At 42.3% G+C, this 27025-nt stretch overlaps 1 protein-coding gene across 5 annotated transcripts; it reads left to right on the top strand.

Annotated features, from left to right (window-relative positions):
- The first annotated feature begins 237 nt into the window (after window positions 1-237).
- Window positions 238-25753, top strand: slc4a10b (solute carrier family 4 member 10b). Of its 5 annotated transcripts, none has more exons than XM_053876191.1 (26): window positions 238-359; window positions 2163-2204; window positions 10358-10439; window positions 11552-11701; window positions 11770-11908; window positions 12307-12467; window positions 12541-12726; window positions 13364-13452; window positions 14410-14567; window positions 14665-14752; window positions 17239-17385; window positions 17534-17631; window positions 18755-18929; window positions 18994-19127; window positions 19379-19624; window positions 19751-19856; window positions 20822-20983; window positions 21099-21212; window positions 22248-22409; window positions 22477-22728; window positions 22855-22923; window positions 24335-24508; window positions 24578-24697; window positions 24761-24819; window positions 24886-24978; window positions 25067-25753. In XM_053876191.1, the coding sequence occupies exons 1-25, from the start codon at window positions 312-314 to the stop codon at window positions 24959-24961; spliced, it is 3237 nt and encodes a 1078-aa protein (XP_053732166.1). In that variant the 5' UTR covers window positions 238-311; the 3' UTR covers window positions 24962-24978; window positions 25067-25753. The 5 variants fall into 5 exon arrangements, with proteins under 5 accessions (XP_053732166.1, XP_053732170.1, XP_053732165.1 ...); XM_053876190.1 differs by having other exon boundaries at window positions 239-359; window positions 11549-11701; XM_053876195.1 differs by lacking the exon at window positions 21099-21212 and having other exon boundaries at window positions 11549-11701.
- Window positions 25754-27025: the final 1272 nt, after the last annotated feature.

Below are 27025 nucleotides of genomic sequence, written 5' to 3'. Positions count from 1 at the left end.
AGAATAATGGATCTCAGTTGGTCAAACACAACGTTCAGCGTGACTGTGTTTTATTGGCTTTGCTAATGTTGAATTAAAAGCATAGACTTCCGCTCTAAGTGTTTCAGATGGTTTTACGCAGGATCTGCTCTCTAAAGCAGCACAGAAAAAAAGGGGCATTAATTCTTAACTTCCGTCCCATTTGCCTTTTAAACTTAATCTGCAGCGTGCATGATAGAAACAGCCACTAATCATCAGCATATAAACATGTGACCATCCCGACTCGGCTCAGTCACTGCTGCACCTAAGGATATCACTCAGCGGGATCCAGGATGGAGTCCAGGGACCAGGGAGCCCACATGGAGCCGCTGCTGCCGACGGTAACAAATGATCAAACTAACAGAACATCGTACAATAGTTTTTAAAAATATGTTTTTACTGCTATTGAGTCAGTTGTATTTGATAATTGTGGAGTAGTGGGACAAAATGGCACCTGAGCAGATGTGTTGAACTGAAGATTTTTTTTTTTTAGCGCTTCAGCAAGAAAAGAAAAAAAAGGTCGTAAAAAAAGGTCATAAAAACAAGAATTAACTGCACTAACCAAATGATCTTCAACTACTTGATGATAAAATATCATACAGGTCTCGATTATCATTATTATCATAGATTTCTTATTCTTACACAAGTGTGTTTCAGGAATATAAATAACAGATAAAGGGAAAGGTCACCCAAAATTACAGTATATATAGTAACAAGGTTATCCCATTGTTTACTATTTGGTACTGCATAAATTTGTGGGTCACATAAATCTCTATTTATGCAGGCCTCTAGGGGTCAGAACAAAGCTACAAGAGAAATAAAACTATTTCCCCATCTCATTACTGTTTGAAATTCAAATACAACTTGATTTATTTTTAGGTCTTCATTTTCATTCTTTCTTGTACCCCATAATTTTCATGGTTAATAGTTCTCATTCTTGAATAGGAATAAATAAAAATATCATATTTACATGTTTCACCCACCACTTAAAAATACCAATATGATTTATGCTGACAATGTTAAAATATTTTAACACATAAAGTCATGGTGTAATTACCCCTTTCCTCATTTTTATGATAATTAAGTAACCAAATTCCAGACTCCTTTTCTTGTCCTACTGTATTTGGGAATGACACCGCCTCACAACGCTCACAGCATTTACTTTAACCCCTTAGAATTTGGGATTTTTATTATTATTTTTTTGATGGTCCCTGTTCTGGGAAAACGTTCATCTTTCGTTCACAAACGTAACCTGTTAAAGACCACTTCCACACTGTTTTGTAAGACTCACCAACCTTTCCCCGGTTAAACAGCAGACCACGCCAGCACAACTAGACAGTGAAACTGAAAATGGCTCCTATGAATGGCTTCTATTTTTATGGAAAAAAAGGCTAACTCCTGTAATTTTTGTGAAAAATCAAGCCATATAAAAACGTGTGTCATAGAAATGACAAAAAAATGTCCTGCAGCTACGGTGGCTTATTAATACACACATGAAATGAAATGTTAAAGGTGCTGTTTCTGCCATCATGAAGTGAACCATGGGAAGGCTCAGGTGTTCTACTGTGCTACAGACACTTGTGGTGCTGTTGAAACGTGTGCCTACTCTCTCAAATCAAGTAAATAAGGAAGCACTTTAACAGTAAGTGAGTCAAGAACTCACTCGGGCTGAAGCCTGGTCAGAACATTCTGACGGGATTTTGTCATCAGTTGCAGCTGAGGTTTTTGCCCTTGATCTCCACTTTTAGATCTGTCCAGCTTTAGCTCCATAAGATCTGTCCATGACCTGAGTTCTGGAGTCTGAGAACACGGAGGGACTAAAAATAACAAATCACGTTTAATCTGCAATTTTACTAAGAGGTGCTGTGAACGCGTTGACTTGTGTGTTTCTGTGACATCCACCATGGAGGCTGTGGTTTTGCTGGACGGTCTGTCTGCTATCAAAATGACCCAAAAGGTTTTGGATGGATGAACTTCCACATGGATGTGGTGACTAAATGTGTTGCTAACTCAGGAACTGGAACGTTCCCAAACCACTTGAGGGCAGCAGTGGATGTGACCTCTTGGCAGGATGCTTAGGGAGCTGTCGACTCTCCGAGGGCTTATCTACGTGAAACTAAAGCTGTTGTTCTTGCTTTGTTTAGGTTTACTCTTTCTTTGGATCATCAGTTGGCCGCAGGAGTTTGGTGAGTTTAAACTGACTTTTGTTTGTTCAGTTGACAGTCATTTAGTGTAACACTTGGGGCATCTTCCAAACTTTGTCACTGTGAGGAGTAAATTGAACCATAACCACATCAATGAAAGTATTATGAGCGGTATTTTTGTTCCTAATATAAATATTGTGCATTAATACTGTTGACTTTTATTTTTCAAATTTCTTTAGACAACAAAAACCTATGAAATATACTTCATAAATGAAAACATGGAAAATATGAGACATTTTTGTGCTAGTATCCTGAGGTTTATTTAAATAAATATTCTGCTTATCATTGCAATGTTGTCCAGTCACCTTCATCAATATGACAGCTCAGTGTATAATGCAGTGTACCTGGAATTTGAGCGCTGAAAATTGCTTCCTTCGCACACAGTTAATCTGCATTATTTGCATCAATTCATCTATTTTCTGCAATGAATTGATCAAAATTAACAAGTTAATATCTAGTCATTGTTTAAATTCAAATTGTTTCATATATAGTCACCAGAAAATGTGTTTTTTGTTGGTGTCTTTTGAGGCACATTCAGCCTTTTCGCCATTAACACAATGTTCAGATGAAAACCAACACTGTATAACACTATTTACACATTGGGAAAGTTGAATTTTGAGTCGTATTCAGACGGCAAAGGCAGCCTCACATGAGGTATTGAATTGTAGTAGATGTTTTGCCTTTTTCAGCAGCGCAACATATATAAAAAAGACAGGACGGGGATGTGTAACAAAGCGTCAATTGCTATTTAAAGTCTATTTAAACTGATGTGGTGTACCACTAAGGAAGAGAGCCAGGTAAGAGGTTATAAACAGCAACTGACATCCAGTATGACTCAGTGAAAAGAGCATCCGTACGTCTACCTATATTTTGTGTATCCGGTTATTACATGAAGAAGAACCAAAAAATTGAGATAAAAACGACTAAGCATGGACATCAAGCCTAACTGACACAGAACTTGTGCGGTTGTGACGGACACTGTCTTCATATGGACAGGCCTTAAAACAAAGTGGGTTTGAAAGATTTAGTATCTTGCCACCTATCAAGACTCATGCAGTCAAATGTGCTTGGAAAAGAAGGATGGACAGAGCTTAAGATCGATCCAGTGGAACATCTTCCACCACGCGACCTGGCATTGGTTTGTCATGGTGAGGAAAGAGCTGAGCCACGAGGCAGAGAGTGGAAGTCAATCGATGTTAATTGGTGGTCAGAAACTTTGGGTAGTGACTGAAGAACACGACACAAACATCAAGAAAGAGCAGCTCAGCCATCAGTAGTTGCAGTGGCTTAGCGAGCTTGTTATGTACATGCAACTGGGAGGCGGCACTGGTACGGACATGCTGCAGTATAGGTTGACCTGGAAAGGGAAGCGTGGGCCTCTTCACTTTGACTGCTGCCCCCACTACTTGATCTTGGATCACTGTAAGAAAGTGAATGTCAGACAGATGTTCTCAAGTTTAATGTCCTACTGTTGTGAGACCCAATCTGTTGGGGATGTAGTCTATCTCTTGACAGCATTTACTGTGCCGAAGTCAAGATCATCTTATTCCATAATAAAGCCTGTTTTGCCTGCCGAGTCTGTTGGCTAATCACTCGCAGATAAGAATCTTATAAAGCATTTATGACCTTCAGTAATAATACATTCAGATTCTCGACACTACTTTTGTCCAGTACAACGATTTGTAAAAATATAAAAAACGAATAAAAAGCGCTGCCTGAATAGAGCTTTTTTTCTTCCTGTGGAGTCAGTGTGGACAGCAGGGATGACGATGTTGCCACGGTTTTAATCTCAGTGGCTGCAGACGTTTGATGGACGCTCAATAATAAATTACAGTTGTTCAACTCAACAGAAGGGCTTGGGCTTCCACCCGGCGTGGTGTGAAGCAGAGCAGCTAGCGCTCAGATCAGCATCCATTCTGACTAAACTGACTACTGAGCTCACACTTCTGAGGAGGAGGAATGATTTCGGACAATTTGGAGGAGCCGTGGCTGTTCAACTGCCAGGTAGGACGGCGAGTCCGCGTAAAATCTTGATCATATCTTCAAATGTTGCGACTACGGACAAGATCTTTTACACCGAGAAGCTGGGAAGTCTGTGATATTTCTGCCACTGGTGGCTCCAGAAATGCCACGGCCATCTGTACGGATCACATCCAAGTATCTGCCACATCCACTGATGTCACCTTAGCTCTGTAGACTGCCTGTCATTTCGGATTCCCGCTCCAGCCGTCCAGACACAAACTGGTACTTTGCCAGCTTTTTTTTCTTTTTTTTTTTCCCTTTACTGATGTCTCAGATGTCATTTTATCTTTGTCTATTTTTGTTTCTAGTCATATAAAAGTTGTTTTAAAATTAAATTAGACATTCTCACTTGCAACTTAAGTGTCAGCAAAAAAAGATATATCTTGCTTGTTCGTTTGGGATACATGTATTACACTGTTACACTGTTGTTACTTAGAGACTCTTGGATATGCAGTAGCTAGAATATTATTCTTCAGCTCAATGTCAAGACGATAAGCTCAATAATGAATTGATGCTCAAGAAAGAGCCCACACATCAGTGGTTCCCTCACCGACGAATACCTTGGTTCAGTCACTAAGCAATGTCGCCTCTGTAACAATGGGTGGCGCTGTTACTTTGTGTCCGACCGGTTCAAATCTCAATAAGTACACTGCTACAACAACAGTATATCGAACTTGGCGCACAACGATCACACCGACTTGTTTCACTAAAGAGGTCCAGAATAGTGAGAGCAAGCTTCTGGGATATAAATATGAGGGAACATGTGGCCATTTTTTAAAAAAACTTAGTAGTTCAAGTCCAAACATTTCACATGAGACAGTGCCATCTGGTGGCCTCTGAATGTCAGGACACTGTTTCATGAAGTTTCATCAATTCAATCCATTCAATACTTTGTCATGAAAACTCATCTACTCATTACTAGTGTCGACATAGTTCTCCCCACCATGGGGACAATATTGACTGTATCAGATCAATAATGCTTGATGCAAAGAAAGGGAATAAAAACAGTTCACGTTTTTGTAGCATCTGTGAACCTCATAAGCAATGCAGCTAGTGATGTGATGTTCCTGCCATTTCCTTAATCCAACACATGAGTGAAGGTGGTCAATGTCCATGTCTATTCGACGGCATTGTGATTTACAACATGGCTAATATTTGGTTCACTGTATTGTCCACTGACATCAACCCCAGGACCAATGCACGGTACACACACACACTTGTATTTCTATTTTTGTTTGGACATTGTGAGATTTCACATTGACACGATGCTTTCCCAAGCCTCTCACCCTTAACCTGACCATCCTGTCATGGCTGTCTGAGGTTAGACCCAGGTGCAATGTGTGCTGGACGACAGAAGGCATGGAGACGAGATTAATTTAATAATTTAATAGACAAAGACGAGGCTATACACAGTCAAACAGGAATGAAGAACGAAAGGCGCCGGAACCAGAACACGGACTGGGAGTTACACATATGAGCAGGGGAAAAAGCCAGAACTAAAGAGAGGCAAATTATAATCACGCACTCGGAAGTTACTCGCGAGGCCCAAAAACACAAAACGTTCGATGGTGGTAAACACATACACACGATGAAATAACTATATCAATGTGGAAAGAGATCTACAAAATACTCACATGCGGAAATCTACCAGAGATGGAAAATGAAAGCAGAGATGAAGCGAGAAGAAGTTTACCATTGGGAACGCGAAGAAACCATCTGGCGACACAAGCTAGCGTTGAGGAGTTGATATCCGTGGAAGTCCGATTACCAAATACAAGCTAGCTGTGCCGCTCGGAAAGCTGAAGAGAGAACAGGAAACGGAAACAAAGGAAGCATGGAAAAACGCGACATGACAATAACAATACAAGCATGACACATCCAACAGAAATGGTTAGTAACCAGGACTCTGGCCTAAACTTAAACCCCATTGTAATGACCCAGTTACTTTGAAGTCTTCATCCTAAAATTATACATAACCTAGTGGGGTCTAGCAAAATGTCCCTACAAAGTCATAGGGCCGTCACAAGGATAGTGTTGTCAAGAATTGGACCCCACAAACACACACATATGATTTCTCTATTGTATTAAATGTTAGATCACCTTCTTAGCGTTGTAGTCGAGACCACCTAACCCTAGACCAAGACCAATGAAGGGATCGGACTCAAGACCAAGACCGAGACCAAATTGAATAAAAACTGCTTAGTTGGTTACAATGAATGGAGATTTATTTTGGAAAAAAATTGGTTTCTAATTTCTAATAAATAAATACGTATGTGACTACATGTATGTATGTGACTAATAGAGTCATGCTTCTGCATTTATTTTGGTCTGTTTCGGTGTGGACTCTGTCTGGGATGACTCTTGCTACTTCTAGTGGGAAGAAAAGCACTCGGAGAGCGCAAACCTCCGCCAAGCCGCTTCAGTCCACCACCCAACACAATTTCCCAATGACAAAGTATCTTTCATAAAAGAAATCACTGGATCCAAATGCTGACACGATGCCAAAAATGATCCTAAATTTCCCAATGTTAGCGATTCCTTGAAAAAAAAATCCTGGATCCTTACGGTGATCCAGGTCTCTCCCCAAATTGAATAATTCTTCCTAGTCTCATTTCACATATTTTATGAAAATTTCATCCAAAATTCGAGTTCCAAGATCTTCTGATCACAAATAAACAGCAATTTCTGGCCACTGGCAGCACCAAGACCTTGAGACTCCAGTACTAGAACACCACCTTCCACACTGTCATCCCACCTCTGACAGGAGAGAACTTTGTTTGACGTTGCCAGGTCCAACATCCCTTCCAGTCCTCATCCCTTTCTGTCAAATCATTCACAGCAGGATCATCCGGGTACCGCTCCACAGTAATCTGGGATCAGACTGCATTTTAAATGGTAATATTGCTTATTGTTATTAGACGCCTTCTATGCCGATGCATTGTGAGCAACTTGAGCATGAAGCACTGACAGCGTGTGGGTCCTTCTGTCATGCACGGCCATATTCTAAAAAGCAGAATATTTGAATTAAAAGAAATACATTCTAAATTTTTGGCTCACAGCCAGGTCATATTTGGGTTTAAAAAACACAGGCACTTTAAGCTGAGCGGGGATTTTGATATGATGTGTACTCATGTGCAGATTATGAGTCTGGCTGGGAAGCTGGCCCATGTGAGGTTACAGCTGTGAAAGGTTCAGCACGTCAACTGACGGTCAAGGCGGGTACACTCGGAACACTGGATTAAAGTGTAACACCTCCGATGCTCCTTCTGGGTCGTGCTGACCACGTCCACGAGAGCAAAACTCAACTCTTCCATTTACAGCGTTTGACAGCAGCGCTTCACTTTACATGATCTGTTGTGGTGTGCCTAGCGGCGTGTGTGTGTGGCTCTAAGTCTTAAGCCACAGTTCACTCATCATCCCTCACATGCTACGACTCTGATAATGAATCTGTCTACAGATATTGTGGCTTGTCTGAATGAGGTCTGGCCACATTAATGCTGGCCGGCAGCGAGTGAAGAATGATTAAGTGAGAGGATGGTATACGTGCAGCAGCGTTGGTCCGGCCGAGAGAACAACATGCTGACACCTCCTCCAACACCTCATCTTCACATCTGCCTTTGAAAAGATTAGTCTAAGCCTGAGCGCCATGAAATACATCAGTTGTTCAGAACAGCCGGAGAGTGAGACAACGACATGTCGCGGCGAGAAAACCGTTCATGTGTTGGAGTGTTGGAACAGCCTTCCTTAACGTCAAATATCAGCGTGGAGAGAAATGGAGACTCCAGTTTGCTCACAGTTTAAGTTGTACACTTGTTTACTCTACTAATAACTTTCAGTTTTTTTTGTAAATGTCAAGCATTTTTTTTAGATGTTTTCCCAGTCCAGGGTTGCCAGCAATGTTCCCTCAAATTTTTCATGTGTCTGAGCAAACACACAAACTCTCTGAGCGGTCAAAATGCTGACTGATCATTCTGGGATTTGGTAATAGTTCGACCCATTAATAGTGGTCAGGCTTTTATCTAGGAGGGCGTCTGGTGTCTGCAAACCATGAAAAAATTGACGCCCGATTCTTGATCATAGCTTGGCCGGCAGGTCAGGCTGGTATATGGCGGCCAAGAAACGGTCGAGAATTGAGCTTACATTTTTTTCATTTTTTTGCAGACGCCCAGACGCCCTCCTAGATAAAAGTGATGATAGTCAGAGCGCAATGGGAGCTCATCTATTTCCATCTCATGGGGGCTCAGATAACCAAAAATATGAACAGGAGTTAATGGTGAGATAAAACTTATTTCCTGATCTAGCTTAACATTTCTCACATGATGCCTGTGAATTGGAAAGACACTTTCCAATGCTGTGAGAGTACCACTTTTCGACCGGCATCAAAAGTTACTTTATGTTTTGTGTGATATGTAGAACCTAACTACAATGGTCAGACTCGATAGTCGGTCGAGTGAGAGCCTGCGTGCGGGACAAGCGCCACAGCAGGGGTGTCAAACCTGATAGGTCAACCAATCAGGTGTCAGCTGAAACAATCGGCAGAAAAAACAAAAACAAAAACAGACACTCATCTGACTATTTATCATTTACATTGATATGTGTGATCCAGAGCATGAGACACAGTGGACCAGAAAATTACTTTGATAGACTTCCATTCATTTTCGTCCGACCTTAGGGCCCATGGAACGATTTAGGCTCCCTACTGCTGCCAACTCCACAGTAAGGAGAGTCACCATTGGCTGTCATTGCCAAATAACATGATCCCTATTTTGCTATTTCGATTCACTTACAGCCAGATAACAGTCTTTTAGCATGAGGGTTTTGGTAAGTTGGCAACGCTAAATTCCTTACTTATTTGACACACATCATAAAGTTGCACCATCCATCCATTGCATAATCTCCAACCCAAAGAAAAAGGCATTGTTTATCAGAATACGTTTACCTAATTTCCAAACATTTGCAGGCAAATCTTCACATCTGTCCATGTCAGTCGCTCAGCCTTCACATTTAAGGATTTTCTGAACCCAGTCCACTTAATAAAAGTTTGAAAATATTGATGCGTGCGTCCTCTCGTGAGCCAGAGTTAATCTCAGATGAAATCGGCACATTTTCATTTTGAGCTTCAATTGAACGTCAGGATTTACTCGGAAGGAAATGCAAAGGTCAGACCAGTTTGCAACTTTATCCACAGTGTCCTGAGTTTAAAGATGGATTGGGGGACATCTTACTCTTTCTTCAGATGCATTTGCACAAGATGTCAGTTGCAATTACAAGCACAGATGTCCTTGTTTAGTGTCTTTCGGGTAATAAAATGAACAAAGCTGCAGAAAATGAATGTATGAAAATATAAATGGTGCTCCAAAACAAGTGAAGCGGCCCAACGGAAGGGTTTGTGACACGTTAAACAAACTGTGCTCTATAGACCAAGCCACATGTAGATGCAGAAATGAAGTCCGGAGCTACTTTGTGGAGTCTGATATGACAAACTGGCGTTGTTTGTTGTAGTGATTCACTTTTACCACCGCCCCCTTCTCACCTTCCTGGGGATTACATAAGTGGACCATCGTTCACACCACAGAAAGCTGGTTGTCACAGTTGTCAGAGCTGACGGCACCGAGCCACATCCTGCTGAGTCTGTAACTCGCTCCGGCCGCATGCATCTCGTCGGAAGTGATTCGGTGAATAAAATAGCTGAATGTGTTTCAACGCCACGCGGGGCTCTGGTCCTCCGTGGATCCATCGTAAATCTCTCAAGCAGCCTTGATGATTCCCAGTCGTCATTCAATATTCTCAGTCGTAATCTCACAAAAGCCTTTCACTGAGGAGGATTATGGTCCTACGCTTCTCGCTCGTGTCTCACATGCTAGCGGAGAACGCACAGGTCGCTGCCCGGTGTTAATTCAATACAAACACAGTTCAATGAATCAAAATAAGTGGAAAAGCTATGGAGAAAAGCATTTTGAATTCAGCCAGCTGTTGTGTTCACAGTGTCCTGAATGGTGAGTGGGACAGCGTGTCAACATTTTATTTCATAATGTGTGCTTGTGCAAGAATGCCATTCAAGCTCCAGTTTGTTCTGAATTACATGAAAAAAAAAGTGTTAATGTGTTCTGCAGAGAAACGATGACGAGGCAGTGGTGGACAGAGGAGGAACACGCTCCCTGCAGAGGTCCAACTTCGAACAGGAGGATCTTGAAGGTACAGAGAAGCTGTTGTCAGGGGCAACCGACTCAATTGGTTTGGTGTCAAGAGTGAGAACTATTTTCAAAAGGACATGAGAGGGAATGAGTTTTTAAAATTGCTTTTTTTTTATACTTTTACAATAGGAAATTGGAGAAAAGAAGACGGATACATGAGTAAAATACAGACCGAACGTCTTAGGGTACAGTTTACCATAATTAACGATCAAATGCACATGTTATTTAAAAAGAAAATGATGAAATCGTATGGGGAAATCATTGTAACGAAATAACCAATGACATTACTGGCTGTGAGGAGGTCAATTACAGCAGAAAAAAATAAACTAAAATGTCAGTTAAACTGTAAGGAATAAAATTATATTTTCACATAAAATTGTGAATTGTAACAAGAGATTTCAAAGGGAGAACTTTATAAAGCAATAACTTCAAAATGGAGCATCATCATGATGACAGATGAGTTGGATTTGGACATGAGTTGAAATGTGGACCTAAATTTGTGCTTTGGAGTTGTATAAAAGCCTCCATATTCCACGTCCCCCCACAGCTCCTCATAATAGCTGAGTGCTTGTGATCTGAAGGTCTAACTGGATTCAGTTTGTTACAGTAAGCCAGTTAAAAAAAACATACGTATCATTGAAAATTATGTGATTTTTTTTGCCCTAAAATAATACTTGTCAGTACACTACATATATATATATATGCTGCAATATGTGCAATATGTGATCACAATCCACGTACAACTACGAAAACATTTTTTATCATGACCTGCTTGACTTACATCCACCCATACTTACAACCATGGCCAGCAGATGCTTTTTTTTTTTATTTATTTATTTTATTCAATGTCTGGCACAGGTATCCCAGCATCTCACTCTCACACAGCCATCTACCACTACAGTAGCACCTATAACCCTTGCGTCGGCTGAATGGCATTCCACTTACTTCCAATCTGACTTACGACCGGTTGGTCGGAATCTATCCCGCTCCTATGTTGGATGTTACTTGTATATCTATGGACAGTTTCAAATGAAAATCTACTGTTTATTCATTACTAACAACACATCGAGACTCGTGTCGTCTAAATCCACTCTGCATGTGACGCCTCAGCAGGACACAGGACTCTATACATTGGGGTCCATGTTCCTTTGGGCAGCACCAGGCATCGTAGTCACCGCAGACACCGCCACCACGGACACAAACACAGACGGAGCAGGGAGCGGACCCCCATCTTGGTGGAGGGACGAGAGTCCCCAATTTACGGTATACACTAACAGTCTTCCTGGGTCTGTGAAGTTGTCCTCAATGGATTCATACCACACCCCAAACAGACACCCCATCCCAGAGAGTCCAGTTCCTGCTGGGGGCGGAGGACGATGACGAGGACCACCTGCCTCATGACCTTTTCACTCAGATGGACGAGATCTCAGTGAGGGAGGGGGAGGACTCGGACTGGAGAGAAAGTGCCAGGTTCGGTGTGTTTTCCTGCAACTAAGCTCCGCGCGAGTGGAGCAGCTTTGTGGTCTCACTCACCCTGATGAGCTGCCTGTCTTAGATTCCAATTACATTAGGAGGCCACGTCTCATCCATGCCATGACTCCAGATATAAATATCACAGAAGAAATCTGTGAAACAGAAATGCCTTCATGAGAATCTGACTCGGTTATAGCAGGTAATCATTGAAGCAGATTTTATTTGGAATGATTAACTAAGGACATACGCTAAATAGGTAAAACTGACAGAAACGATGATGTTTGAGCGAGAAATGAAGAGAAACGGGGAAGGAATGTTTCTTTAGCTTGAACAGATGGTGGGCTTCTTGGCCATCTGGTGACGTCCCCTGACTAAAACCCAAACTGGTTTCACAGGTGGTTGAAGTTCGAGGAGGATGTTGAAGACGGAGGAGAGAGATGGAGTAAACCTTACGTTGCAACGCTGTCGCTGCATAGTTTGTTCGAGCTGCGCAGCTGTATCATCAACAGCACGGTGCTGCTCGACATGAGGGCCAGCACCATCGAGGAGATCGCAGGCAGGGAGCCATTCGTGGGACGATTCACTGTCTTTCAATAGATGAAAACACTGAAAGGCTTCTTTTCTTCCAGATATGGTGTTGGACCACCAGGAGTTGTACGCTCCTCTGGGGGATGAACTTCGACTGAGGGTTCGTGAAACTCTACTGAAGCAGCACCATCACCAGAATCAGAAGAAGCTCTCCAACCGCCTCCCGATTGTCAGATCCTGGGCCGATATGGGACGGCGCTCCTCAGACCACCATATAGACAAAAATGGTGAGAAAGCCCTGAAAACACTGAAGGCATTTGTGCCAGTGGTTTTCTAAAAAAGAGGCATTGTTGTTGACTTGCTTAATCAACCTTGAACTTGAGACTTAAATGGTCACAGTTCTGCTGCCTTCATTGAGAAATATTACATCACATGACTATGAACAGGTCGGGCAAGTACGGTGAAGAGAGTTGACAAGTAGACTGGGTGGCCTGAGGGTTCCAAGCGCACCTGCTTTTATCTTCTGTGTGGCGCTACGGAATTGCAGTTTTATCATTTGAACTTTTTCTTTTAGCTTTTTATACTAACTTCTGCCTACTGTACATGTACATTTTAAGTCTTATCACGCTAATTTATGTACTATTTGTTGCTTTTATTATTTTTCATCCTTCTCTAGTCTGACCAACTACATTAATGCATCTTTTTTTCATCCAAACAATTCTCCATGCCATTTTTTTGAGTATGAGATTGGGCAACCAAAAAAATGAAAAATGAAAAGTCAACTCCCAAACTACATCCACAGGAAAGTTATTAGTGTATTAGCCTAAGAGCAACATTCTCACTGAACTGAAGAGTCCATGTTACTAAGTGTGATACTGTGCATTCTTTCCCCTTTTTCAACCACCACTTTGCTTGATATTCCAGGTCAGATGACATCATCCCAGACTCATTTAGCTGCTCCTGATGGCAAAGGCGACATCACCAGGGAGAACAGCTCCGTGGACTTCAGTAAAGTAAGAGCACATGAATTACAACCATAAATACGGGCCGCCTTTTACTGAGAAATGAACACACTGACCCCAGAGAATGAGCTGTCATATCAGAATGTCATATCAGCTAAGTGTTTTTAAATGTCAATCAAGTCAATGATAAAGGCCACTGACTGTATTCATTGGAGGTTGAGGATTATTCATGTTAAATGTGATGAAAAACACGTCAGAGACAGAAAACCTTTTGCCCGGGTCAACATGTGACCTCTTGCCCTCTCTCTAGACAACGATGATGATAATCTGCTAAGGGGCAACAATGCAGCTGTACATTCTATATTCGCTCAGCAGATTTAATAATGATACCCAGTGTTGCATAATGCACACAGCTCAGCCATCACTGGTTCAACATAAATTAATTTGACAATGAAGCCACCAGATGTTGTGCAGCGATGTCTTTTTCTGGACACAGTGCTTTGACCTCCCAGAGTTAAAGAGCACAAGGAGCCATAGAAATGTGAAGTGCTGCGGACAGAAAGCACCACAAACCTCGACCCACAGTAGTGCAGGACTGCGTCAACATAAATGAGTCTGAGGACGGTGAAAAAAATGCCAGTTAGTATTTAGCTTGAATTACTAACATAAGATGTTTGAAATATATTCACTATAAAACCCACAATTGGATCAGTAAGTGTCCAACTTGACCACTGAGAGGAAGCACAATGGTCACAAAAAGCTTTCTTGTTGATCATGAGTATCACACTTTCCTGTGTTTGCTCATTGTTATACAGTATGTCAAATTATAAAATGCCTAGAACTCCTCTCATAGTGTTTGTTACTAAGCTGATGGATTACACATATGTTATTTATAGAACAGTTGCTGTGTTCATACAGATGCACTGCAAGTTTGAAAGTCTGCTCTCAGCCAAAGCTGCTTAGACAATAAGGGAAGCACTTTCATGTCCCGCCGCATTATTGTTACAGATGGACCTTCATTTTATGAAGAAAATCCCACCGGGTGCAGAAGCGTGTAACGTTTTGGTGGGAGAGCTGGAGTTCCTGAACAAGCCTGTGGTGGCGTTTGTGCGTCTGTCGCCTGCGGTGCTGCTGAGCGGGCTTGCGGAGGTCCCCATCGCCACCAGGTGGGGACCTCTGACCTCATGCCTGATACTACAAGACAAATATAGAGCACTTTTTGCTTCTGATCCAAACAATGACAAAGTCTGATTTTGCATTCAGGTTTTTGTTCATTCTTCTGGGACCCTTTGGAAGGGGGGCTCAGTACCGTGAGATTGGAAGGTCCATCGCGACTCTCATGACCGATGAGGTGAGAATTTCCAAACCTACAAGCCGTACATTGATTCGATATATTTACCAGATGCCATATTTGGGATTCGTACAGTCGCTTTTTGCATAAATTGACAGTTCCGCAGAACTCTGCAGGGTGATGAAACATTTCTCAGCACGAAAAGCTCAGAGCTTTTATGACAGGCTTTTTTGGCCATTAGTCAGCCCTCATGTCCACTTTTTTTTGTCTGGGACTTAAGCTGTCAGCCGTCAGCATGGTGGAAAAGATGGACTTGGACAACTCTAAACTCGGTCAGGCATTCTTTGTAAGCGAGCAGATTTGTTAAAAACCTGACTTTACAAAGGGAGGCGTTGTGTCACTGGGGCTTTGTCAGTGAGCAGATTGTGGATTCACCACCATTTTCCTCTCTAAGTGGGACATTTGTGTTTAGACCCTCTGACAACATGCAGAGTGACACTCTTGTTTTCAGCCCTCTAGACCCTCCATGAGGGAATATGCTTGTATCTAACCATCACAACCGAATAACCGCATATAGGAGTGAGGCTGTGTTAACGTCCTTGTGAATCATTGTTTAGCTGTCACCTTGAATACTTGAATCACGGAAAAGAACCCGTGATAGGCGAAATCCGTGCAGTAGTCAGCTTTATTTTTACCGTTATTGTACAATACTGAACCACGTATACAATGAAACCAAAGGCCAAAACCAGGCCCAAGCATAAAAAAAAAATACAAACATAATCGTTTTCAACAAATAACTATGATAGTTTTTGGAAAAACTGTAAAATAACATTTTTAATAGTCAGTACGAGGTCGGACACATTGTGACTCACGCGTATTTCCGAGAGAAGAACATAGTTATGGGCAATTGTTGGCACTCTCTTTTCTTCTGGACAAGAAGATTTTTATCTACTATTGTTGCCAAGCGACCGAGTGTCAGTCCATCCTCCTCATCTTTATCAACACGTGTCCCTTCTTCTTCCCCTTGTTCCTCATCCTCGCTTGGTGGCTTTGTCATCTCTGCCAGATCTTCATCAGTCAGCGGATTTGTGTGCGCATCCATCAGGGCATGAATGTCATCAGGAGTCATGTCATTAAAGCCGTCTCCTCTGAGCTGTTCAGCTAGATTCACAGCTCTATCTACCACGGAGTGATGGATCAAGGTCTTGGTCTTGTTGTGGACAGTTACAACCCTTTTTGCATCCTTGTTGAAACTTATTGCTGCCGTCCTCCTTATGTTATTTTCCTCCTTCTTTATGGAACGAACCGAAGATTCATTTATTCCGTAATGGCGCCCGACAGCCGCATAGCTTCTACCTTCCTTCAGCATGTCCACAAGTTTCACTTTTTCTGCGATATTTAGCATCTTTCTCTTCCTTTTGGCCGCGTCCTCAGGTGCCTTTGCCGGTGCAGAACGTTGACATTGTGGGTTTCATCATGGAGTGAATTTGCAAACGTAGAGAGACGAGGCGCGGACACTGTTCACGTTGGTTAGTCCCTTGGCCAATCAGGATGCAGAACACAATGCACTGTTTAAAAAAAAGAATAAAAAAAACGGCACTAAAAAAGTCTGTGAAACAGCGAAGCCGCGAAAGGTGAACCGTGTTATAGAGAGGTTCACTGTAACGTTGACTATGAGGAGTGACTTAGTAGCAGTTAGAGAAGCACTCAGAAAGTGTAAATCTCTGGCAATAAAGAATCCTTTAAAGAACTAAGGCTGTGTCCCATTTCTCACCCTAACACTGAGTTTTGCGCGTTCACCTGTAAGTGTAGTGTGTCCCAATCCTCCTAAGACCGAGGAAACTCGCCGTCCACCACTTGAACTGATCCCTTCAAAGCGAGGGAGCTCCGGAGCTGACTTGAAATCAAGTGGGAATATGAAGTTGTTTACTTTCTCTTGTATCACACGTTAGCGATCCAAATGGTCCCACAACATGAACAATACAACATGTATGTACAACAGTATTTCTTCTTAGCAAACAACAGTGGGCTAGCATCCAGGCTAACGCTAACATCCTCATACCTCTAACAGATCTATCACCGCAACATAGTGGAGGGCACTAAAAACCAAGTGTTAAGTGATAGTGTTAGAAATGGGACACAGCCTAAAACTTGCTCTGACCGGCACACAAACCCGGGCCACGGTGGTGAGAGGGCAAAATCTAGACCTTGAAGATGTGTATTTCTAGTGTACTGAACACCCTAATTGATGGCTGGTAGCAAATGAATCGTATCACTCCGAAACCGAATACTTTGTCCCTTGTCCCTTTACACGTCTTGAAAATTTAATTGAAATCCATCCGTAACTTTTGAGTTATTTTGAACACAGACAGACAGACAGAGCAGCAACATTGGAAACATTTCCTCCTCGGTGGAGGCAAATATTTCAGGTGTTGCAGAGCTACTGCTACACCCCAGCAATGACACAGTCCACAGTACTGGCCATAGAACAAACAAAATGTTCACATGGATCTTGCTTTTCAACAACGTTACAAACTGTTGCCCAGGTTTTCCACGATGTTGCCTATAAAGCTAAAGACCGAAATGATCTGATCGCTGGTGTTGACGAATTCCTGGATCAAGTGACGGTCCTGCCACCAGGAGAGTGGGACCCATCCATCAGAATAGAGCCGCCAAAAAACGTACCTTCTCAGGCAAGTAGCAAGAACTGCAGACGCCACTTGGCTTTGTTTTCACTGCTGCCACTCAACTTTGATACTAAATCAGTAAAGCTGGAAACCTGTCTGTTCATGGTGCTGCTTTAAAACTCAGATCATAACTGCTCCACAATTTCCCTCACAGGAGAAAAGAAAGAAAAGCAACCTTTTACATTCGGATGCAGAAGGCAATGGCGAGGAGCACGGAGGCCATGGAGGTCCAGAACTGGAGCGCACAGGACGGTACGGTGAATCAGTCGATGAAATATTGTGCAAAAAGATGAGGGTGATGTGTCGACAAGAGGCACTAGTGCTGTTTTTCGGACCTGCTCCTTTACTATTAGAAAGCTACACGGAAGCTCTTACATTTTAGCTACAAAAGAAAACCTAAAAAAAAAAAAAACTATTGAAGGAATAAGCTACCTCTAGCAGCGTATCGACATGCTGAGTGTAGAACGGACTGTTATCTAAGGCGTTTGGCAGATATTTAAGTCCAGTTTATGACACAAATGTTGCAACATTTGACTAAAAATGTTTTTGTTCAAGATGAAATAAACATTGATCCATAATATAGTAGAAAACATTACTAGGATAATGCCAATAAACTGACCATATGTGTAAATATTGTAAGTAAATAGAGAATTTTCTGTTCTATTAATACAATGAAGTTTTCATAAATGTGCGGCTGACTGAACCAGGGTTTTTATAATCGCAAATACACATACAACACATACATACATACAACATTCTAGTCAAGATGTTGGATTCATGATGAAAACAAATTCAAGATCTAAAGTAGTGAGACACTGATCTCTAGTTGTGAATGTGAGCTGTCCATCCAAGTCAGACATGAGCTCCCAGTCAGAATCTCACTTCCATTTCCAGGTTGAGCTGAACTCGATTTCATGACTCACATAGTCACACGCAACAAAACTGAACAACACAAGGTCATGAAGGAAGTATTGTTTAAGCCACCACAGTGAGCAACTGCAATGAGAAAATTAAAAAACACTCACATTGCTTTTTCACACTGGCGTGTCTGTACACACCTGCAGTATGATGAGATAGATGTTAATTTTATATTCATATGAAAATGTATACAGAAAATAGAAAAAAAAAACCCATTTAGTTCAAGGATTTTGTGGTTTGTAAGTACATTTCCAGTTGACTCACCTTCTTTCATCATAAAAATAAATAAATAAAAACACTAAATTCAAAGTATTATTTTATTCAGATTAAAATTCCAAGTGTCATTTAGAGAAGAGTGTATCGCGTTAAAGTGGTAAAAGTTCTGGTGTAATGAAGAGTTTACACTTTCCCACCTCTTGGCTGCACGAAAATGTAAAAACTCGTGTCGTGTTTCCAGGTGGTTTGGTGGTCTGATTCTCGACATCAAACGCAAACTACCTCACTATGTCTCCGACTACAAAGACGCGTTCAGTCTGCAGTGCGTGGCTTCCTTCCTGTTCCTCTACTGTGCCTGCATGTCACCGGTCATCACGTTCGGAGGACTCCTGGGCGAGGCAACTGAAGGACGAATAGTAAGCCTCCCACGCAGCAACGTTTCACCAATGAGAACAGCATTTTAACTCATTCATTCCCCAGAGTGCAATTGAGTCACTCTTCGGAGCTTCGCTAACAGGAATAGCCTACTCGCTCTTCGCTGGACAGCCTCTCACCATTCTGGGCAGCACCGGGCCGGTGCTGGTGTTTGAGAAGATATTGTTCAAATTCTGCAAGTGAGTTTAATGTGATCAACTGTGCGGCGATTGGTAATCGCCTTGTCTCCACCTGTTTAATCCGTTGAGCATAAAGCAGGTTAATACTGCGTTGTTTATCTATCACCCTGTGGAGGGATCCGGGCTGACATCTGGACCGCATGTCCATTTCATTGTCTATAGCACATGATATATTTATATTAAAAAAAAAAAAAAAAGGTCATCCACCCGGAGAGTGCCGCGCTTTAATCCGCGGACCTGTCTCTGCACAGAGAATACGGATTGTCCTATCTGTCGCTAAGAACCTGCATCGGCCTCTGGACTGCGTTCCTTTGTATCGTCCTGGTGGCCACTGACGCCAGCTCCCTGGTGTGTTACATCACACGCTTCACAGAAGAAGCCTTCGCCTCCCTCATCTGCATCATCTTCATCTACGAGGCCTTGGAGAAACTCATCAACTTGGGGGACTACTACCCATTCAACAAAAACAACGACCTGGACAGACTCACCTTGTACTCGTACGTAGATTCTTCTCCCTCTGTGTGTTTCAAAGAGAAAAGATAACTGCACTAGACGGAGGTACAGTAAATCCCATGACATGTGCGGGATTACTGAGTCACCCAGATGCTCGTGTGCCTCCACAGATGTTCATGCGTTGAGCCAGCTGACCCCACAAATGCCACCCTGAAGTACTGGGAGATCAACAACATCACTGCCTCAGAAATCTACTGGGAAGCCATGGAGGTCAAGGTACCATGCTGCAATCTGGCTTTCCGTCAGATGGAGAAACATCCTGCTGCTTCCTATAGTGAGGTGTCAGACCAAGCTGAGGAAGTTGCTAATTGAACCTGGTAGTGAAGGCTCCCATGGACCATGGAAAGTGGATTGGAAAGGCAGTTTTCTTCATGTCTTTTTTGTGAGAAAATCGAAATGTCTCCGCTATAACAATTCCAAAAGCATACTGACTTCAAATCGAACCAGAGACCAAACTCTATTTTTTTTGGAGGAGACACAACAGTATATCACAGATGACACCACTTTACTGGCCTGCTACGACAGACAAGAGGTGCATCTCTGGGTGTAAAAAGGTCAACCAGACAGTGCGAGGTTGCTGGTCATAATGTTATGGACAATTGTTTTGATTTATTCTGCCTTGAAATCAATCCAATGCTGCAGGGCAGGGCAAAATGTATGTTTATCATCCTCCATTGGCAGGAAACAAAAGTGCAAACACTGTGTTATATCAGTAACTTGAATGACATCAGTTACCACTCTCGCACAACTCTTTCATTGAACTATCTTCCAGCAGCATCAAATTTTTGGTTTCCCTCAATTCATGATGGAAAGCAGCCTGTTGAACAATGTTGCCGTGCGTCACATTAGTTTTGAGTATAGAGCTCTTGCTGGCTTGATGAAACGACACAGCTGGCCAAATTGGGCCCACGGGCCTCGCGTTTCAGACCTGCACATCTCGCACCGTAATCTAAAGCGAATCTGACTGTTTTGTCTACAAAGTCATAAAAACCACAGCAACCTTAAAGTAGCTCCCAGATGGAGGTTTCTGAATTGAGCAGATTAAGGGCACGCAGGCTGGATTATATTGGATTACCCTCAGCAAATCACTGTAAAAGCACATTTTTGTACTTTGAAGTGTACTTTCCCTGGACACAGAATTCATGCTCATGGAGGCCGCTTACAGCCAACGTCTCTTGCAGGACTGTGTTGACAAGCGAGGGGAGTTCGTGGGCACAGCCTGCGGCCCCAGTGGACCGTACGTGCCAGATGTCCTCTTCTGGTGTGTCATTCTCTTCTTCTCCACCGTCTTCATGTCTGCCTTCCTCAAGGAGTTCAAGTTCAGCACTTATTTTCCCACCAAGGTTTGATATGTATTGCTATGAGACTGTATCTGTCGGTACAATGGTGCGCTCTAGTGGTGGTGTCGGGTACTGCTCAGACCATATCCTGATTTTTTTGGTTTTTTGTTTTTTCCAGGTGAGAGCCATCATCAGTGACTTTGCTGTTTTCATCACCATCCTCACAATGGTGCTGATCGACTACTCTTTAGGGATCCCGTCTCCAAAACTCAAGGTCCCCAGTGTGTTTAAAGTAAGCACAACGCTGATCAAATACTTTGAGCGTACACTATTGCTGAGAGCGAAGAGAGAAAAGAACGGTGGTTCTTTGGGTTTCAGTCCCAGCTATGGTGAAGCCAGTTGGTGAAGAGAGTCAGGGCTAAGTTCATGAAACTGGCAAAGCCCTTGATGACTCTTGTCCAGTGACTCACCAAAGATTTTGACCTGCACTGAGCCACGTAACTCCTTACAAATCTGGGACTAAATCTTACCCCAGTGTTTAGGTTTTAAACGTGCAAAAGCTCCACACCATTCTGGTGTTTCCCATTTAGTCCGCCACACACTAGGTCAGTGTTTTTTTAACCTTTTTCAAGCCATGGCACCCTTGGTTCTTTGGAAAAATCCTGAGGGACACCACCAAAGGAACCTGGGCCAAAGCGCACTTTTGCTTAAAGTCCAAAAATCTCTATTCATTTGTGGAAAAACTGTAGCTACTGACACTCGGTTGTTATTTTGCCATGACATTTGCAGTTTCAAATGTGCCCAGAAAGGGATGTGTAATATGACAAAAATATATCATGATTTATTTATTTATTTATGTACTTGCTTTAAATAACTGTTTCGATATTATCACTTTTGCATTTTTTATTGTAGTTTCCAGATTAATCCTTAGCATTCTTTGCCTGAACTTGCTTCATGAAAACAATTATTCTTTCTCTCTTTACATTTTGGAGCACATTTATTTTGTTGTGCATTTAGTTTTTCACCAACTTTGACAGTCCATGAGTATCAATAAAGTTTTGCAGTGAGACGTCATGTTAGCCATTAGCTCTGCGGTGCAGACAGTCTTTGGCATTGCGGGTCTGGCAAGGATCCCTCCCTCCATAGTGCTGTCGTGAAAGTGTGTGGTCAAAGGCACATTAGGTTTAAAAACAGCTGGAAGTTTCGCATTTGACCGGCTTCTTTGCTGTGAGTGTGTGGGAAGAGGAGCGCCGCACGCCTCAGCAGCGCTGCTCTGACTCACGGCTACCACTGAGAAACATCAACATTGTGTGCTGTAATTTTGAAGCCCACCAGAGATGACCGCGGCTGGTTCATCAACCCCCTGGGTCCGAACCCCTGGTGGACGGCGATCATCACGGTGATTCCTGCTCTGCTTTGCACCATCCTGATCTTCATGGACCAGCAGATCACGGCAGTCATCATCAACAGGAAGGAGCACAAGCTCAAGGTATCAGCTCCCTCATATCCTCCTCGGCATGGAAGTGGCGTCTCACAGTTTGTGTTGATGCTTCCAGAAAGGCTGCGGGTACCACTTGGATCTGTTCATGGTGGGGGTGATGCTGGGCGTCTGCTCTCTGATGGGCCTGCCGTGGTTCGTCGCCGCGACCGTCCTGTCAATCAGCCATGTCAACAGCCTGAAGCTCGAGTCGGAGTGCTCAGCCCCGGGAGAGCAGCCCAAGTTCCTGGGCATCCGAGAGCAGCGCTTCACTGGCCTCATGATCTTCACCCTCATGGGCTCCTCGGTCTTCATGACATCAGTGCTGAAGGTCGTTTGCTGCCTTTTTTGTTTGTCTCCTCAGGCTGTCAGCGCACTTCTTTGCTTCTAATCGAATCTAAAAACAAGGGATGATCCGATGACAGGAAATGATTTATCTAGATGTTCTGTCTCGTAGTTCATCCCCATGCCTGTCCTGTATGGAGTCTTCCTCTATATGGGAGCATCGTCCCTCAGAGGAATCCAGGTAATCCTGACTTCTCACATGTTATTTGAGAGACATCGCATGATAGTGTAGAGCGAAGTCCAACGCATACATCAAATATAATTCATCTCAAGATTTTCTCATATTTGAAATATTCCAGTTCAAATGTTTACATCACATACAATTCATCTAAAGATTTTTAATATTTGAAATATTCCAATTATAACACGCATATTGTGATAAAAAAACAATATTATTGGCCGACATCTTTTAATCTCTATCAGTAGATTTTTTTTTAGCATTTGAAATATTGTTGATAGCAATGAGCTCAATTGGACAGTAGGTGGCAGTGTCAGACTCACATTCACTCACAAGAAAAAAGAAACCTCGCTACATAATTCATGGATTCAGGTAGTGATCTGGTATTCCACCACAATGTCATCGTTCCCTCCTGGTATCATCACCAAAACATGCAAGAAATGCAACTTAAAATTACGGGTGGGATTTGATGAAAAAAGACTAGTTAATTAGAGAATTTGTGATTAATTAATTCAATTAATCGCAGTTTTATGGTATAAGAATATTTGCCACAAGAAGCCGCATTTTTCAATTTGAATGAATGTGGTATATTACTGAATCAAATGATGGAGCCATACATACATTTAAACAACAAAATATTGTTTATTTTGCATCAGTTTGACAACAGCACAATAAATCAGGATGGTGTCTATATTCAAGTTTTTATATCACCTTATTTAAACTAAAGCTCTTTTCATGTCTTGAAAATATTTGTACAGTGTATAAGAATTTCAAAGCTATAAGAATTGCAAATACATTCAGAGTATTATAACATGCATATTGTGATGAAAGTAAAAAAAAAATACTATTATTGGCTGACATTTTTTTTATAGCATTTGAAATATTGTTGATAGCAATGAGCTCAACAGGACAGTAGGTGGCAGTATCACACTCACATTCACTCACAAGAAAAACACTAAAGCCCTCGCTACATAATTCATGGATTCAGGTAGTGATCTGGAATACTGCCACAATGTCCCTCCTGGTATCATCACCAGAACATGCAAGAAATGCAACTTACAATGAATCATAGATGTCTGGCGAACAGACACACGGATTCATGGTGTGACCTTGTTGCACTGCATTACTATACGTTGATCTCCGCCCACTCACAGAGGATCACCGCTCATTTTGTCACATAATTGTCTCTCATAAAAGAAGAAAAACTGCTCTGAGTTTCTGTTCTGCCACAGTTCAAACAAGAATAGAGCCTCCATATTGTCTGGCTGCCCACAGAAGGTGTTAATTGGCCTCCAGTGTTTTTCTCCATCTCCTCAGCACCTGACTCTGGTTGAATTGCTTCCCTCTTTCCTTTCTTGACTTACACACGTGATACTTCCTGCCGCATCACCCCACCAACCCTTGTTTGCCGCAGTTCTTCGACCGCCTGAGACTGTTTGGGATGCCGGCCAAGCACCAGCCGGACTTCATCTATCTCAGACACGTGCCCCTGAGGAAGGTCCATCTCTTCACCATCATCCAGCTCAGCTGCCTGACCCTCCTGTGGGTCATCAAAACCTCACGGGCAGCCATTGTGTTTCCTATGATGGTACATAGACTCCATGAGTCTCTGTGGTCCTTAGGTGCAGATTAAACACCAGTCGGTGTCTCCACGCAGGTGTTAGCTCTGGTGTTCATCCGGAAGCTGATGGACTGCATCTTCACCAAAAGAGAGCTGAGCTGGCTGGACGACCTCATGCCAGAAAGCAAGAAGAAGAAGCTTGAAGACGCCGAAGAGGTGACCTCCAGGCAACACGCTTTCATCAGGTTTTTCATTAACTTGCTGCTGCTCACTCTTCAGGAGGAAGAGCAGAGTATAATGGCGGAGGATGAAGGAGCAGAGCAAGTGCCGTTACAGGGGTACGACCTCAGCTGTTCTAGCGCTCCCTGCCCAGTTGTGATCACATGACCTCTCGGTCTCCACAGGGGGATTCCCATCATCAACATCACGGATGAAATGTCAAAAGGCTCTTTTGGAAACTCCTGGAACACTCACTGCTAAGATCTTAAAACGCCGTGGTAAGTCCTGACAAAGTCCAAAAACTACTTGGAAGCCATATATCTAAATATTTGTGGCAGTTGAAAGTCACTCCTGCTGTCATCCTAGAAGTCTTTTGAGCCACTTGAGGGAGCCTAAAGAAGTCCACCCACGGTGACTCAAAGATCTTGGAAGTCAAAAACAACACTTCACTTCAAGGGTGCTGGATCATTTTGCTTTTTATCTCTGTGTGATTGTCTCACCCCCGTGAAACACGCAGTCTCTGTAAGTCTGTGGATGAACACGCACCCCGGCGTGATAGAGACATTCTCATCCTGAAAAGTATTTTGTGGCGTATTTGTACTTGTAAATCGCAGACGTGTAAAGGCAATTTCTTGCGGAGAGATTATTGTAATATATTCTATATACTGGGACTTTCATGTGAATGTATTCCTTCGAATAAATATACTATCATGTATACCACACTCAGATCAGTATAAAATACATTCTTATATTCTGCTAGTACATTTTCTATCCGGGCAGTCAGATTAAAAGACCACTTCACACGTGCACTAAATATGAAATACAGATCAGCTAACTGCTGATGTTCATTAGATTAGACGTCCTTTATTTCTACACATGATTTACAACAACGACAAACAAATATGTGACTAAACAATACTGCGTATGCATAACAGATATTTATTCAGTTTTATATGTCTATATATCTACATGCTACATTTTATATTAAAGTTCATCCTGTTACATCATGTTTGCTTTGAATGTTTGTGCGAAGGGCAGTAAAATAAAAATGTGTTTGACCTCAATAAAGTCTCTGAAATGTTATTTTCTAATGATGGCTGGTCATATGCTTCCTTAACTACATTAAAATGCTCTGGAGGAGCAGCTGCAATCTACTATTTGAGACACCATTTTGGGCTTCTCAACATGGACTGCCATACAACTGTCAGTGTGATGGTGAGTCAAAGAACATTAAACCGCGTTGTAGCTACCTCGGGAGTCGGACATTGGAGCCGGGAATGACGTCACAGATTAGTCCAATGTGTTCCAGTTATTGTAGTCGGAAAAAAAGATAGTGACATCCATGAATGTTATTCTCCGCCTTGTCAAGAAAGAAGCAACTTCTTGATAGATACACTCTGCATTTGCAACTTGAAAACCTGCCGAACGAAGAGTAAACACAAATTTACGGAATGTGTTTATTTCTTTTCACGTATTTCATTGAGTAATAACCTCCACTTCCTGTTTGAGTTCAGGGAAGCCATCTTGGATTGCGCAGTCAGGTGGTGAGCAGCGTCGTGAATTGTTGTTAAACTTGGCGACTTTTTTCAAAAGCGACTAGCGACAAATTTATAGACTTTCCTTGGTCCCAGTTTTCATGAAAACGCACGTAGTGGCTGCCGTCTTCAGCAAGCAGTAGTGTCTTCGCCAAGCCTCTCCCCCTTCACAAAGCCTTTAAAGGCGTCAGACGCTGACTGAAGCGGCTCAACGCAGCCCTGTCCGAAGTACGAAGTACTGTACCGCTCCATTCCTCTCAAGATGGGAATTTGCTCATGCATGCGCAGTCATGATGCATCTCGGGCTGCCAAAAGCAACATTCCTCTCCTTCTTCATAAGTATTTGATCAGCAACAAAGTGAGGGAAACGATCCTAGCAAAGGATTTATTAAGAAACGATTTCAGAAAGATATATTATAATTGGCAGAAATCAGTGAAAATTCTGACTTTAAAGTGAGACTTATGACTATAATCTCAGAAGTGAGAATTCTCACTCTAAAGCCAGAATTCTGAGAAAAAAAAGCAAAATTCTGAGTTTGAAGTTAAAGTTAGAATTCTGAGATTAAAGTCAGAATTCTCACTTTAAAGTCAGAATTCTGCCAATTTTTTTTTTTCTTCACTGGCCCTAATCCTCTTCCGTACTTCTGGCTTTGACCCGTTGGGAAGATTTTCTGGCAGGAGATCTGTGACTTCATTAATAACATCGTAATAACTAATTTTGAACTATATTGGAAGAATGTTGTCTTTGGTTTATATGAAGAGCGTTTACCACCATCTTATTTTGTCATTA

This window comes from Synchiropus splendidus, chromosome 10, assembly GCF_027744825.2.
Source record: "Synchiropus splendidus isolate RoL2022-P1 chromosome 10, RoL_Sspl_1.0, whole genome shotgun sequence".
In the NCBI taxonomy this organism is placed as follows: Eukaryota; Metazoa; Chordata; class Actinopteri; order Syngnathiformes; family Callionymidae; genus Synchiropus; species Synchiropus splendidus.
Note: the sequence above shows the minus strand (reverse complement) of the source record. Positions and strands in the feature narration are given on the sequence as shown.

Coding starts and splice junctions, on each gene's coding strand:
- slc4a10b (XM_053876190.1), top strand. CDS start 312: ATGGAGTCCAGGGACCAGGGAGCCCACATGGAGCCGCTGCTGCCGACG. Junction 14,568..14,664: donor GAGGTCCCCATCGCCACCAG/GTGGGGACCTCT, acceptor TTTTGCATTCAG/GTTTTTGTTCATTCTTCTGG. Junction 19,625..19,750: donor GACAGACTCACCTTGTACTC/GTACGTAGATTC, acceptor GTGCCTCCACAG/ATGTTCATGCGTTGAGCCAG.